At 34.7% G+C, this 16,468-nt stretch overlaps 1 protein-coding gene across 1 annotated transcript in view; it reads left to right on the top strand.

Moving 5' to 3' along the window:
• The window catches only part of LOC125677084 (uncharacterized), an 18,733-nt gene extending 2,561 nt beyond the window's left edge, over positions 1 to 16,172 (top strand). Inside the window, exons 3-7 of the mRNA XM_048915054.2 lie at positions 5,445 to 5,816; positions 6,003 to 6,137; positions 11,639 to 11,757; positions 11,891 to 11,950; positions 14,499 to 16,172. Of these exons, the coding sequence (XP_048771011.2) occupies positions 5,445 to 5,816; positions 6,003 to 6,137; positions 11,639 to 11,757; positions 11,891 to 11,950; positions 14,499 to 14,957 (1,145 nt within the window). The 3' untranslated portion in view covers positions 14,958 to 16,172. The remainder of the gene's footprint in view (positions 1 to 5,444; positions 5,817 to 6,002; positions 6,138 to 11,638; positions 11,758 to 11,890; positions 11,951 to 14,498) is intronic.
• The last annotated feature ends 296 nt before the right edge of the window (positions 16,173 to 16,468 follow it).

The raw sequence follows: 16,468 nt of genomic DNA, 5'->3' as shown, positions 1-16,468 counted from the left end.
ATACAATCAAATCATTTTTAAATCAGTAGGTGCCCCTCAAAAGATCTCAAACTTACAAGTGCTGCAACATGCACATGTATACCGAGGAAGTACAGAGAAAACAAAATAAGGCCGTCACCCAAGTCTGTCTATATTAAAAAGATACTACACACAAAGAGTCAACAGTTTTATCATACATGATGAAGTTTGAAAACTGAAATAATACAGTACACGACACGAGTTTTATACACCCCACCGTGGAAAGACCACGGTGGAAAATCCACGGAGATACACTGTGTCCTCTGTGTTCCACGGTGTGTGTTATTTGTGAATACACACAGCTGCTAAGAGCTTTGTTCTGGCCACGGGCGCCTTACGGGAGATGTGAAAATGTGCCGCAGGCCAAATAATCAAGATAAGGGTGGAATTTTAAGAAAAGAAAAAATGTCAATATCCCCCCCCCCTGATACTTATATTGTTTTTCAGCATATTGAGCCGATTCCAACGATACCAAACACTATATATTATGTTTTTAAGAAAACCTGGTTTTGACTTTTTTTTCTTTTAGTCTTCTTTCTTCATTAAAATATTCTTAAATTCTATGTTTAAATAATGCGTACTTGCAGGCAATTCCTGTTTTGAATGCGAATTAGTATATTCAGTAAATGAAAAACATACATGTACAACATGTGATAGGGATATTTAATAATTACCGATGTGCTCTCTCTCTCTCTCTCTCTCTCTCTCTCTCTCTGTGACAAATGCGCTGTTTAACATAATTACCTCCATCATATTGTGTTGATATGCATCTTGACAAATATAACTTTATCCAATATAGAAATTAGAGCATTGTCGATGATTAACAAATTGGAATTAATTTATTACGTAATTAATAGAAGCAAAAATACTAATAAATACATCGAATGATTTATTTTTAAGATTCCGAGTTAATTACATTTGACCGAGACTTATGTTCGATGTACTTTGATAGAGGTTTTCATTAAAAAAAAAATGTTCATCGGGAGTGTCTGGATAATGCAATGATTTTTGTATAATAAGTATATACCATGCAAATTAATAGGGTCTTTGTCACAGTATAACTAAATTACGGTTAGCTAGTTTGGGTTTTGACTTCTCATGAAAAGTATGAAATATATTGGGTCGGCGCGATATCAGATCTAGTCTAAGATCACGGGTATCTTACGCCGACCCAATATATTTCACACTTTCCGCAAGAAGCTAAGCACTTCTGTTGATTTCAAATACACGGATTAGCTGACCCCCATTGTTCTACTGAGGCGAAAATCCCTTCGAATTTGCATGGAATGTACAAGTTATACACAGGTCATTGTTATAGTCATACATCATAGTACCGCTAATCCGACAAATATTTTTTTTTATTTTGAAAAAGTTATTGAATGACGAAGTATGACCAAACTGCAGATTGAACTTTACAGAGCCCCGTGCTAACATTACTTATATTTTTCAATGTATCAGAAGGGGTATGTTGCCGGTTAAGTTGTATAAATTTCTTGACAAGCAATAAAATAACAACAAAAATGGTGCTTAAATTTTCCGATTACGAAAACCTTTCAAGTTTTCAAAGTACACCCTCTCCGATTCTACGTGCATGTAATCAATATTTAAGGATGTAAATCCTCGGTGTCAAATGCAACTAGTTCATGAAAAAAACTAATATAAATATAAACAGAAATGACTTAACGATTATTTGCTTTTATTCATATACGCTATCGATTATTAAGATCTTTAATTTAATCTTTAGATGCATTAGATAATGAAAGCAAGAGAGAGAGAAAGAGAGAGAGAGAGAGAGCATTGGTAATCATTTATTATAATATTCATGAATGTATGCAGATACGGGAAGTTTAATACGTTCAGTATAAATCTTGAAAGTACAATTTCTTTCTGATTAATTATCCATCCCCTTTCATTCTGATATTTTTTTTTTTTATTTCCCATTTTGTTTTCTTTACATGTTAAATTTTTCGGCTGGTCCGGGTTAGGACTAATGAATGAGTCCCCCCCCCCTTCTAAAACGATGTTACGTGCTTAGCTGTCTATCTCCCTCTCAGTCAACAATAAAATAAATACATGCTATATATACTGCAACATCATTGGATTTACTGGATAATTCTTTCTAGAAGGCACGGAGATTAGATGAATTTTACCCCCGTATTATGTTATAACTGACCAAAACCTAGTACGTTTGTTTTACAACTTTCATTCAGAAGACGCGCAAGTTATTGAGTTACTGAATAAACGAGAAAACGTCTGCATTTTTATTTCAATCGTTGCCAACTCTTTACTTTGTGATATTTCAAGACTACATGTACTCAATTCAATTTATTAGATCTCATCACCATTATGCAATGGTATACAAAAATATAAAGACAAAAAGCTGTTATATATACATTTAGTAAATAATACATGCGTGTAATAAAGTATTTATCAAGTTAGAAAAAAAACCTTTAAAAAACCGTGTTATTATTAATGTGAAGTATGGGCATTCTAATGAAATTTTCTTAATGAAAGTACGGAGTTTTCTAAAGGTTGTTTAAAAGTAAAGATAGTTTTAATATTTATTTGTTTAAGTGATAAAAATTTGATTCTTTGCTCACATTGCTTCACAGTTGAGTACATAATGAAATTCATATCCACTGTAAACATGTACATGTATATAGCTGACCTTAATCATATATTCCTAATTAAAATGAAAACTTTACGTAAAAATAAACTATTGCTTATGGTACACATTTCTTTGAACTGCTGTTTATCAAATTGAAATTACTGGCATGTGATTGTCGTTGTTCATGACCCTTCTTTTATTTGGTGAAATTGTGCTGCACGTGCCGTGAAACAATGTACCGACGAGTGGTAGGAATAACACAGGTGTTTATATACAGGATGTCGAGAATTTGGGCGTTTCATAAAAAGGTGTGAACGTCTGTAGGGAAGTCTACATACGGATATGAACCGAAAACACCAACGTATCATTAAACAACAATTACAAGAATTGAATGATTTATAGCTAATTTCTAAATAAGTAATGGGGTGAGGGCATGTATGCTGACCAAGCGAAAAGGTTTTTTGGGTGAATCATTTCGGAAATTATTTCTTTGTTTTATCACACGGAGGTACACGGTGGCATCGACGGAGGTACAGGTGACATCCACGGAGATCCTCCGTGGATTTCAATGTCTAGCTCGTTCGGAAAAATAGGACTTCAAAGGTGCCGACAATTTTAAAGGTCCACCGTGTTTGGGGCAAATTTGTTCCACCGCGTTGCGTGGAACACGCATAAAACTCGTGTCGTGTACTGTACGTGTTACCTATAGGGAGAGCTCCACTCTCACGGCCCTTCGGGCCGTGAGAGGGCTTCGCCCTCTATTATTGGCATTCAAAATAAAACACGAATAACTGTTGAAGCAGGTAATGAAAAATTAAATGGCGGCGCCCATATGGATCACGAAAATTTCTGTGAACGTATATAGAGATTATCTCTTTTTCTTTTGCTGATATTGACTATTTTCTATTTCATACGTGTTACCTTTAGAGCCTTGGTTCGCGGACGGGCCTTCGGCCCGTCCGAGCTTCGCTCGGTATTATTCATTTCCAAATAATATTGCAAAAAGTGACGTACATGTATACTTGAAAATTCTATTAGTTTTACACCAGACAATACAGAAAACACGGGTCGTTCCGGCTTTGCCCCTGGGCCCCCATCAGGGCGAACTGCGGAACTTAAGCGACCAACAGACCCCATGTCTCAGAATTTTTCCACACCTTTCTAAATTGAGATCCCAATACCCCATAATTATCAGGTAATTTGCTTTGAAAATTTTATAGCTTAATTTATCTATGAAATTTTGAAGCACAATGATATCATGATGGTATACGAATGAAGTAAACACGAGTATTATTAGATTTTGAGTTGCAATAAATTGCATTCTAAAGCAAACATGCTTCAGATATGTGCTTAATGTGTCGTAGTTTATGAATAGAATGGAATTTCACGTGATGATGACGATATCATTTATTGGACTGGCTATACTATGCAAGTCTGCAACTCCGATTCGCACACTGTGTATTTCAAACAAAGCAATAACCATACTAAAGACTATGTTCACAAAACTATCCAAGGTTAGGAACATCCAACGATCAACTTAGGACACGTCTTAGGGTGTTTCTCGACGATATCTTAAGTTAGGACGTCCTAACTATTTAGGAACATTCTTATTCCTTTTCATGTGTTTATACACATGATATTTGTGACATATTTCCGAGTAAACAATTTAAAAAATCTAGACGCATACAACTAGAGAAAAGACAGACATTATTTATTCATACGAATATTCTTAATTCTGATACCCTGAATTTCTTATGACTATGTTATAAACGAGGACATTTTAAGATTATTTACCACTTTGAATAAAGTAGAAAAACAAACGGATGTTGTGATATTGGAACCTGTGCATGTAGGTTTAATATACTAGTATACTGTTACTTCTTTTTCCGATGAAAACAATACAAAACCACTGAGCCATGCAATGTTTAAACAATACAAAACCACTGAGCCATGCAATGTTTAAAAATCGAACCGATATGTACTCATGTCAAGGCCTTTGATAACAATAATTCAACGATCGCTTTTCCGACACAAATCAACCCGGTCTGGATTTGATTTGTGTTGATTAGTGTATTATCGTTCGCAAGAAGAGACACCTGAATTTTTTAACTAGTTCTACTTGATGAGGTAGAAATTTAGTATCGTTACAAATACAGCCGAGAAGAGGGACGACACAAACAACCAGATTGTCAAATTTTCGGAACGACTCGTCCCTTCTTCAGGACAAACGAAAAGAATTACATAATGTGGCCAATATTAACAGAGAATAATAACAAAAACTACATATAAATACATCTAACACTACAACTACACTAATCTACAAACGTATTTACAATGCAGGCTATATGTCTTTTGGTTTTTAGGCTTGCCAATCAATGTTAAAAGTGGAGCGAATTAGGACATGCCTTATTCGTCCAAAGAGCTGATCCAAAATGACATCTGTGTTCAGATATGTCTTGTATGGAATATCGTAGGGTAATGTGGGGGTACCCTAGGGTAATGTGGGGGTAGGGTAATGTGGGGGTACCCTACAGCTTTCCATAGACCTCGTATCTAATATGATCTCTGATATGACCGCGGAATTCATAAATGTAAAGATGTTTCTCTTAACTGTGGAATTTATTTCTGAATGCATTGTGTTCAAGTAAGCAGTGGTAAGAACTTCAAGCTTTTCCTAAGGATAAAAAATTGAAATAAATTACTGTGTAAAAATTATTTAATGGCTAAGATTCTTGACTTAATAAGCTTATACATGTTTATGTAGTTGTTGATATACTGATTAAAATATATTCCTTTTTCTTTTTTGATCATATAAAAGCTGTGAGAAATATGTTCAACGTAAGCATCATTACAAATCATTCGGCAATTCACATCAAAGGACAGGACTATCCTAATCCAATACAAAAGCGGGGAGTAGACTGCAACAATCCCGATGACGTCATTCAATGCTCAATAGAGACCAGAGACTGTAGTGATGTGATTAATGTGGAATCCTGGGATCTGAGGTTGGAGCACGGACAGGAACTCTGGTTCTGTGAATTGAATGAAACTGTCAAACTGACCTCGGACAACAACACTGGGGTACACAAGAATCTGAATGCGTATCAGAGCGTGACTAACCGCATCATCGTGACATTCAAAAATAATTTTTCCCGTGATGGTGGTCATTTCTGGCTTGCATTTGTTCCAGGTACAATGGGCTTTTCATTTATCAGATTCCAGTCAAATAAAGTCAACCACGGGCACATAACATGCTTCTTGTATACTAGATTAACGTACATACTTAAAATACATACATGTATGCATCACTCTCGGGCGAGAGTCCTCCAGTTGCGATATATACAATGCTTTATTTTTGAAATTGTCTCAATTGTAGATCCAGTTTCTTCGACATTAACAGTAAAGTGTCCTGTAGCGAATGCAAGCTGTCCTCAATATTCCTCTTGCCACATATTTCAGGAAAGGACCTGCCCACCGTGTGGCACTAATTGTATTGATGACAAAAACAAAGGTAACGAGATAATTTTGTTGCAAAGCATAAAATCGGCTGCTAAAATTTTCAATATTTTAAAATAATTTAATTCTTTTTGTATCCTTGTCTCTGATTGGTCAAATTCCAATTGAGGAACACAGGTTATTTTTGTATAACCTGGTTTGGATGCTATTTGTTACTTGGTTACATATTTTCTTGTGTCGGATTTACTATTAGAGATAACATTGCATACAAGGGTAAGTTTTCATTTAGTAGAAGTGAAATATCATTTGGCTTCGCAGCTAGATCTAGACCAATCGGAACTCCTCGAATGTCTCGCGCACTCGACATAGATCAATTGGCAATGCATCAAATTCACTCATGGATGCCACCGTATTACATCCGAGATCTATGTCGAGTGCGCGAGACATTCGAGGAGTTCCGATTGAGATCTAGACGCTTCGTGTCGCTGTTGCTAAGTAAATCATTGCGCGGCTTGGTTGACTTGTATTTTTCCGAGTGTATGTACATTTTGATAAACGAAGGTTAGCATCTTTGTCTCTTGCATTAAATTATAAGGAATGACTTTAATTCTGGGGCAAGTTATACGAGTATAACCTGGTTTGGGTCAGTTTACGCTTTTTTATAATCCGCTTCGCAGATTATAAAGCGTAAGCTGACCCAAACCTGGTTATACTCGTATAACTTGCCCCAGAATTAAAGTCATTCCTTAATTAGTTCCAAAGATACACGTGGAAATTGAAATGACGTGAAATATCTTATTTAAGATTGGAAATGAATAAAGAAACAATTCAATTTGAATACTCACTTTAAAAACATACATGTAATATCAAAAGAGTTCTAAAAATAAAACTATAAATGCACATTATGAGTATATCCATATTCTACATTTCAATATTGGATGCGTCCTGTTTAAATTGCAACAGAACATGCAATAAATCATTTTAAAATCAGTAGGTGCGCTTCAAAAGATATCAAGCTTACAAGTGCTATGTACAACATGCATATTTAGGACGCTCGGAGAAAACATATAAAACAAGATACGGACGTCACCCAAGCCTGTCTATGGAAATGATGCACCAAACACGGGGCTTGACAGCATTATCAAACATGATTGAACGAAGTTTAAACACCGAAACATTCAGATTGCAGTATGTGTACCTGACATTTCTATTAGTTTTACACCAGATTTCATTATCTAAATACAGTTTAAACATGGGACGATGATGGAGATTTTTGCCCCTAGTCCTCCATCAGGGCGAACTGGGAACCTAAAAGCGACCAACAGACCCCTTGTCTCTCATACCTCTTAATTGAATTCCTAAATCCGCCCACGCTTATAAAGCAATTTGCATCAAAGAAGCTAAATTGATTCATAAAATGTTGAAGTACCATCATGATGGTATGTAATTGAAGCAAACATGAATATTATTAGATTTTGAGTTTCGATTGATTGCAGAAAGCAAACATGCTTGGAATGTAATGGTCCGACATAACCCGGATCTATGGCACGTGATGATGGCGATATTATTCGCTAGACTGGCTATATTGTGCATGCCAGCAACATTGATTTGAACAAATTTTAAACAAGACAATGACAAAATTATACATATTTCCAGCATATTCAAAGCAAGATAACTTATTATACTTGCCAATAGACATTATTATGTTATGGCGCTGTCCGTGCGTCTGTCTGTCTGTGTGGATGGAGATCATGTTTTCCGCAATTTTTCCCGTAAAGGATGCATGTACGACTTTGAAATTTGGTAACAATTTCTCCCTAAAGTAGCGTAATAGTGAGTTTGTATTTCAGCTGGATTGGTCCGTCCTTGACCTACTTTTGGGATATAAGTAGGTCAAACAGTTTTCCAGACCTTTTTCTATACATATACAGATATTGCCCTGAAATTTACACACAAGCTTCCTCTTGGAGGAATACCCAACCGAGTATACCCCAACATGCGGGGTGTAGGCTATGTTTTGACCGGGGTGTAGGCTGCCGGAGCGGAAATATAGATGGTCGAGGTTCGTTTTTGCGTAATATCTCAATCCATGGATAGATTTCGCAGGAAAGCGTACGATTACAAAAGAAGGCATTAATTCAGGAATATATGGAAACAAATATATCCACTGTACACTTTCTAGCTTTATCAAACACCTCAAATTCCGACGATTGGGGCAAGTTTGGCACAATTGTGTGTCCATAATCAGATATCAAGACAGTGCTTTGTTTCATCGTCACTTTTATATGACCAATAATTACGTGTTATCTGTATAAGTTTATGTATATACTGTCAGTGAATAAAACCAATCGTATTCAAAGATAACAGCGAAAAATTAATGTTGTGCACTGGGTGTATGCTATCGTATTTCTTTTACAGATAATTAGTGCGGAATATTAATATTTTAAGCATACTGATTGTAGTATAGGACTTCTGCATGTATTTGTTGTTTTATATAAGAATACATGCATTTATAATGCTAGACTAGTTTATTGAATGAAACGACTTACGTTGTATACATACACATACCACCCATTTACACGCGATATGTCCTGAATGTTATTCATACATGTATGTGTTAAATTCTTATCCACTGTTATTTTGCAAATTATTCTAAATGAATCATCTAAAATTGGGAGAAAAAACCCCAAATCAGATACATATTCAACTATATAATCATGTTCTTTAACACCTCTTCATTCTAACTATAATATAAGGAAAATATACTAAAGGAGAGAGAGAAAGAGAGAGAGAGAGAGAGAGAGAGAGAGAGAGAGAGAGAGAGAGAGAGAGATTTTGAGATTTTCTACAAAGCCGTGACAGAAAGAGTACTTCGTAAGCTACTTGCGTATGGGGAACATGTTTGATTCCATTATACATATACATGTACGACTATCAATGCTACATATAGTACACTGAAACCAACTGCAGTATTCAAATATTAAAGAGGTATTCTGACATACCATTGAATATTTTCTAAGACTGATATCTATTGTGGCTCGCATTGATTTGGTAACATTCTTAAAAGTCATGATAACTTATCAGTTACTTTCAAAAACGTAAATTGCCCATTCCTCCGTGGAAATAACCAGAATAACATTTGAAAGTGAAAAATAAAATCATATCAAATACCTCACTTCATCGGAAATACGGACACAATGTAACGCTTAAACATGTAAAATCTCATGTCAAATATTCATCCAAATTGAAAAAAATATGGTGTTTTTAATCTAATGGTTTACGATGTAAAACTTATACGGTACCAATTTTGATGCACCAGATGCGCATTTCGACAAATAATGTCTCTTCAGTGATGCTCAACCGAAATGTTTGAAATCCGAAATAACTATGAAGTTTTAGAGCTAAATATAGCCAAAAACAGCGTGCCAAAAAAGTGGAGCCAAATTCGTCCAAGGATAAGAGCTATGTGTGAGGGAGATAATCCTTAATTTTGAAATGAATTTCTAAATTTTATAACAGCAATTAAATATACATCCGTATTTTCAAGCTAGTAACGAAGTACTTAGCTACTGGGCTGTAGAGACCCTCGGGGACTAACAGTCCACCAGCAGAGGCCTCGACCCAGGGGTCATAATGTAAAACTTATACGGTACCAATTGTGATGCACCAGATGCGCATTTCGACAAATAATGTCTCTTCAGTGATGCTCAACCGAAATGTTTGAAATCCGAAATAACTATGAAGTTTTAGAGTTAAATATAGCCAAAAACAGCGTGCCAAAAAAGTGGAGCCAAATTCGTCCAAGGATAAGAGCTATGCATGAGGGAGATAATCCTTAATTTTGAAATGAATTTCTAAATTTTATAACAGCAATTAAATATACATCCGTATTTTCAAGCTAGTAACGAAGTACTTAGCTACTGGGCTGTAGAGACCCTCGGGAACTAACAGTCCACCAACAGAGGCCTCGACCCAGGGGTCATAATATAAAACTTATACGGTACCAATTTTGATGCACCAGATGCGCATTTCGACAAATAAGAAGTGTTTCTCAGAAAGGAACTCGTGAGGGATACACCTAATGTAATCAAAGAAACATGAAAAGGGGGGATTTTTCTACAGAAATTATTCAGAAATATTACTACGTAATTTTTTATCTTCTCAAACAAGGAGTGCAATTGGTGCTATCGCTATACAATTTTAGCCTTTTGAAACACCTAAACATGCACGTATTTGAGATAAAATGGTTCACACACACACACACACACACACACACACACACACACACACACATATATATATATATATATATATATATATATATATATATATATAAGTTGTTTTGAACTTAATCACTCCATATCATTATCTTCCCACCTTTTTATTCCATAATCACATTGTTTTGGAAGTTTTCCCTCTAAATTTATCTGACTTCTGTGATTCGCAAGAATAATTCTATTTTCATCCCGACCCGACCATGGTACAAACTGTCTACACCATCGTCAGTAAAGGTGGCAGGGGACAGTTTCTTTGGTTTTGAAACATGTATACACCAAAGTCAGATTATGACAGACTAATGAAAAATCACATTTCCCTTTTATGTCAATACTTGTATTTCATATTAGTGTAGTTAATAAATTATGACCCTAAATTACATGTAATCTATAAATACTGGTGCTGGTGCACAAAACATGCTCTGAGCAGGTTCCCCTTTTTTGCTTTGATTTTCCCTCATTTGGGCTAATCCGCACCACCCCCACACCATCACAGTACCAAACATGGGGATTTAGACACTGCACAATCAAGAACCCTGTCTGCCCTTCTCAAAAATCTACCTCTCATATGGGGCCATCCACCTTCCCTCACAGCTACAGACCTTTTGCTAGACCCTGCATGTTTTCACCGGAATTTCTTCAGCAACTGACCACGTGTCTTAGTTTCGTATTTGCACCCATCTATATGCTAGGAATCATGGTAACACCTACATGTTGTATATCAACATTTTTATTAAGCACTCAGCTACATTTGACATGCATCCTAAAATTATTGTATACATTTTTACACATGTAATATCACTTCAAATATGGGGTATTTCCATTCTTTGAAAAAGTTGACCGGGCCTATAGTGCGAAACTGTCCCCTGCTACCAAACACGCTGTACAACGAAACCACCATTTTTATCAATCAGTACAACAGTGTATCACTCTTGTTACCAATGTAGATTATTAATACTTGTCGTTTTTTCGTGTTATTTGTTTATGTAATATATGTCTCTTGCGTCTAAAATTTGAGTTTTAAATAACCAACAGTGTCGTGGCCTTTTCAGTGCTTATATGTATATGTATATATATATATATATATATATATATATATATATATATATAAACTTTCTTTGACATACATGCAATAGCTTAAGGATAGCTTATCATGTTCTTCATATTTATTCCTTGATAACTCAACCTTGTGCATACAAATAAAGCTTTGGGTTATCTTTAATCTAAAATCTTATATATTTGTAATTATATATATATATATATATTATGGTTTCCTTTTCAGTTCCTTATGATATTATTATTGCCAGTGTGGTGGTATTTTTCCTCATCGTTTTGATTGTGATAATAATAGTTCTATGGAAGTATGGCTGTTTGAAGAGAAAAATCAAACCCAATACAGGGGTGAGTCGTGGTCGTTGACAATAACAATAAGTAAATGACATCCAAATGTACAAGAGTTATTACAAGTAATCTACAATCAAGCTTCTGTTAATGTATTATTCTGTATTTGAAAGAGTAACTCTTTGTACTTCAGAATGGCAATAATCAACCGCAGCCATCTGGAGATGATTTAGCTGAGCGAGATCAAAATGATGTAAGTCTATATATAAGTAGATGTACCTTTTATGTCGGCGATCCTACAATTCAAAACATGTTCAAACAATCCGTAAGATACGCTTACCAAAAACAATACAAGCCACAATCGAAAAAGAAACTTTCTTTGACATACATGCAATAGCTTAAGGATAGCTTATCATGTTCTTCATATTTATTCCTTGATAACTCAACCTTGTTCATACAAATAAAGCTTTGGGTTATCTTTAATCTAAAATCTTGCTAATTTAAGATTTGTGCCAAGGACATATTCTTCTATAGCAGTTAATGAAAATCATGGGAATAACATTAAATCCCTGTGAGAATCAGTGCGGATACCAAAACTTCAGAAAGGTTTTATATACAGCAGAGAAACTGGATGCACTGATAAAATGAGTCTTGGGAGTTCTACAGTGTACGAAATGTTGGTGTTCATAGTTCTTAGATCAGAGGCTCAAGCGCTTTGCCTATTGTGTATTATTTATTGAAAATAATCGTTTACCACTGAACATCTAGCAGACAAAATGAGTGTATAGTTATTATAAGGAAACACGCTTCCTGAATTCATCAGCTGGGGGCCTGGATAGAGCAGCTGCTACAGTAAGCTTAAATGAGTCATTGTTTTATTTATTCTATTTCATTTGTGGTTCCGGGTAATAATCCCCGACTTTTTATATGTATTCGAAGTCTGTAAACCGTCTTTACTACTGAACACTCAGATAGCTTGTAGATATAATGAGTAAAGAAGTCTGCCAAAATTCGTAAAGAGCTGTGGGGTATCATACACGAAATACTCATTGAATGTCTTAGATAGCCTCTTTACTCTTTGATATTAATTTCTAAACTGAGTATAACGCTCTATATATACTGGTATCAAGTATGAAAATGTCTACGTAATTTGTAAATACAATTTGAGTATCAACATGCATCCCTTTAAATTATGGAATTCGTTTATGTATTATGACTTCACAAGAATGAAATATTTCGTAGAGATGAATCAGAATATAATTATAGAATCAGAATATTGATCCCACCTCTGGTATCTCCATGGGTCCGTGTTTACCCAACTCTCTGTTATGTATTGCTTATAGAAGTTATGAGATTTATCTTCAGCTTTCATGAATCAGAATATAATTGATATAGAGATGAATTAGAATATAATTATAGAGACGAATCAGAAGATAATTATGGAGATGAATCAGAATACAATTATACAGATGCATTAACATACTAGTATAATTATAGAGATAATTCAGAATATGATTAATGTAGAGGTGAATCAGAATACAACTATAGAAGTGAATCAGAAGATAATTATAGAGATAAATCGGAAGATAATTATAGAGATAAATTAGAAGATAATTAAAGATATAAATCGGAAGATAATTATAGAGATGAATCAAAAGATAATTAAAGATATAAATCGGAAGATAATTATAGAGATGACTCGGAAGATAATTATAGATATAAATCGGAAGATAATTATAGATATAAATCGGAAGATAATTATAGATATAAATCGGAAGATAATTATAGAGATGAATCAGAAGATAATTATAGATATAAATTGGAAGATAATTATAGACGTGAATCAGAATACAATTATAGAGATGAATCAGAAGATAATTATAGAGATGAATCGGAAAATAATTATACATGTAGAGATGAATCAGAAGATAATTAACATAAAGATGAATCAGAAGATAATTATAGAGATAAATCGAAAGATAATCATAGAGGTGAATCAGAATAAAATTATAGAGATGAATTGGAAAATAATTATACATGTAGAGATGAATTAGAAGATAAATAACATAGAGATGAATAAGAAGATAATTAATATAGAGATGAATCAGAAGACAATTATAGAGATGAATCGGAAAATAATTATACATGTAGAGATGAATCAGAAGATAATTAATATAGAGATGAATCAGAAGATAATTAATATAGAGATGAATCAGAAGACAATTATAGAGGTGAATCGGAAAATAATTATACATGTAGAGATGAATCAGAAGATAATTAATATAGAGATGAATCAGAAGATAATTAATATAGAGATGAATCAGAAGACAATTATAGAGGTGAATCGGAAAATAATTATACATGTAGAGATGAATCAGAAGATAATTAATATAGAGATGAATCGGAAGATAATGATTGACGTCCCATTTAAGAATATTTAAATCGTATAGAGACACCACCAGTTTTGGGTGAAGTGCCATTAATTTTGACCAATGTATGGCGGTCAGGGCCGTAGTAGAGAAGGTTCATTATCGTTCCAACGCCTAACGTGACACGGGACTTTCGTTTTAAAGGTCATATCCGAAAGTCACGTGCCTTTCACCTCCAATGTCGAGCGCTTGACAAGGAGACAATCACTCGCTATGTCAAACATCGTATGTGTAATGCAGCGCAGGGATGGAACCCAAGTGTCCCGGTTACGAAGCAAATCTAACCGTAAGGCTTCTGTGATGATATAGGTTTAATGTCAACAATTGATAATTTGAAAAATGAAAGTACACGTATATCCATTACTTCTGCAGATAGCCTTAACACGTCCAATCAACAGGCTACCACCCATAGCCCCCACTACCCAAAATGAAAGTGAAGAAATTAGGACACGAAAGGAGAAGAAAAAGAGGAAAAAGAAAAGAAAGACTGTGACTGAAGACAACTCATTTTCAGATCCGAATGAGGCATCAATGACACAAGGAACTGAGGTATCAAAGATGACTAATAGAAAGGAAAGCAAGAAAGAGAATACATCAGAAGCAAATCCAGATGTGGTGTCGATTTCTGGAGAGAGAACTGAGGTATCCGAAAGGACAAGTAGAATGAAAGGCAATGCAGAGGACACTTTTACTTCATGTCCAGATCCAAACGTGACATTGAATTCAGGTGAAGAAAGGGATGTAGCAGAAACGAGAAAACCAAAGAAACGCAAGCGAAAGAAAACAAAGAAGAACAAAACTATTCCTGAAGACGAGATCACTGACAAGTAAAGGGATTTCCAATACTTGTAAGGATTCTACTTCAAAAGATCGGATATTTCATCTGATCATATACACTTAAATATATGTAGGAGGTAATAGAATAACAGTGTATGTATACTAACAGAACTATATGGTTTGGGGGATATATACTAGACCAAGTTCGTGTCTACACCTGAGTGCCCCCCCCCCCCTTCCCCCCCCCCCCCCCCACGGCACCTGAATCAAAGTAATGTGCTTTATTGACATAATGTACAGTCATTAACATGTATCTCATTAATGAAATTCCCTCTTCTATTATTGATGGACGGTAGAATAGAAAGATGAGTAAATGAATAAGTGGATTGACACAAGCTTTCTATTCTTTTTATTACTAAAATTCAATTAGTCCCAATTATTTCAATTTATCGTTAACATTCTGCCAGTAAGTATGAAATTTTCCATTTTCAGTCCCAAACACGTCAAAAATCTTATCCTGAATATTCAGTTATTTGATATTTTTGATTAATGGTGAACTAAAACACGTCCCATTTGAAGTTTAAGGACTAAACATTCATGTTATATATGTATTATGGAGGAATACATGGATAGATAATGGAAGCATAATGTGATTTGTAAAATTGAACCGATTATACAAAAGTTACTCCAAATCTCCATTTAGTTTATATATCCCCAATGTTATCTAATACATTTGTTCACGGTATTGTTTATTAAAGCATATGACCTGGATAAGAATCTGGTTTTTAGAACAGTGTTGTTTGGAAAATGATGTAATACCTGTTACTGGCACTATTATTATTATTTTATTCATCTATAAAGTGCAAAATTACATATAGTTTCTATATACTCTCTAGAAATAGAATTCTCCAGAATTCTGTTCTAGTATGAATAAATCGTAAATTATTTCGTCTGTGAATTCGACGCAGCGGTAAACAAACAAGGGACACTCCTTTGGGAACTTAGAGTAATGCAAGTTAGTATTTTATCAGTGATATTTTTTCTGTTAATAATTGTAACTGAATTGTTAAATCTTTGAATTGTTTGTGACTGCATTTTGCTGGTGTTGGGTTTATTCTTACCCATGGCACCAATACTTATAATATAACCATCCTAATAGAAATATATTTCTTTAATTCATGTTTTGTTGAGGTTTTTATGCCAAGCTGAAATTTCACTACTTTTAACGAGAAATAAAGCATCATGCATTGTTTCATGGTAAAACGTTTAACGTAATCTTGATTTTGTCGTTGAAAATATGCCCATTGTATTTAGTGTATGCTTAGGTAGCTACAGACTGAGTGGTATAACTAACAATTATGTTGTTTCCCAACGCAGTCTGCAGTCACATAATCTAAATTCTTTCCTCCGTCCTATCAACTGGGAAGTCACCGAGACACTATTCCTGATACAAGTCACCAAGACACAATACAAAGACACGGTGGATCAAACCAAGGAGCTGAATGGCCTAGCTAACAATTATGTTGCTTTCCGACTCAATCCCAAGTTTGTCCTGAATACCAACC

The sequence above is a fragment of the Ostrea edulis genome, chromosome 3 (genome assembly GCF_947568905.1).
Source record: "Ostrea edulis chromosome 3, xbOstEdul1.1, whole genome shotgun sequence".
Classification (NCBI taxonomy): domain Eukaryota; kingdom Metazoa; phylum Mollusca; class Bivalvia; order Ostreida; family Ostreidae; genus Ostrea; species Ostrea edulis.
This window is presented reverse-complemented; position numbering and strand designations above follow the sequence as displayed.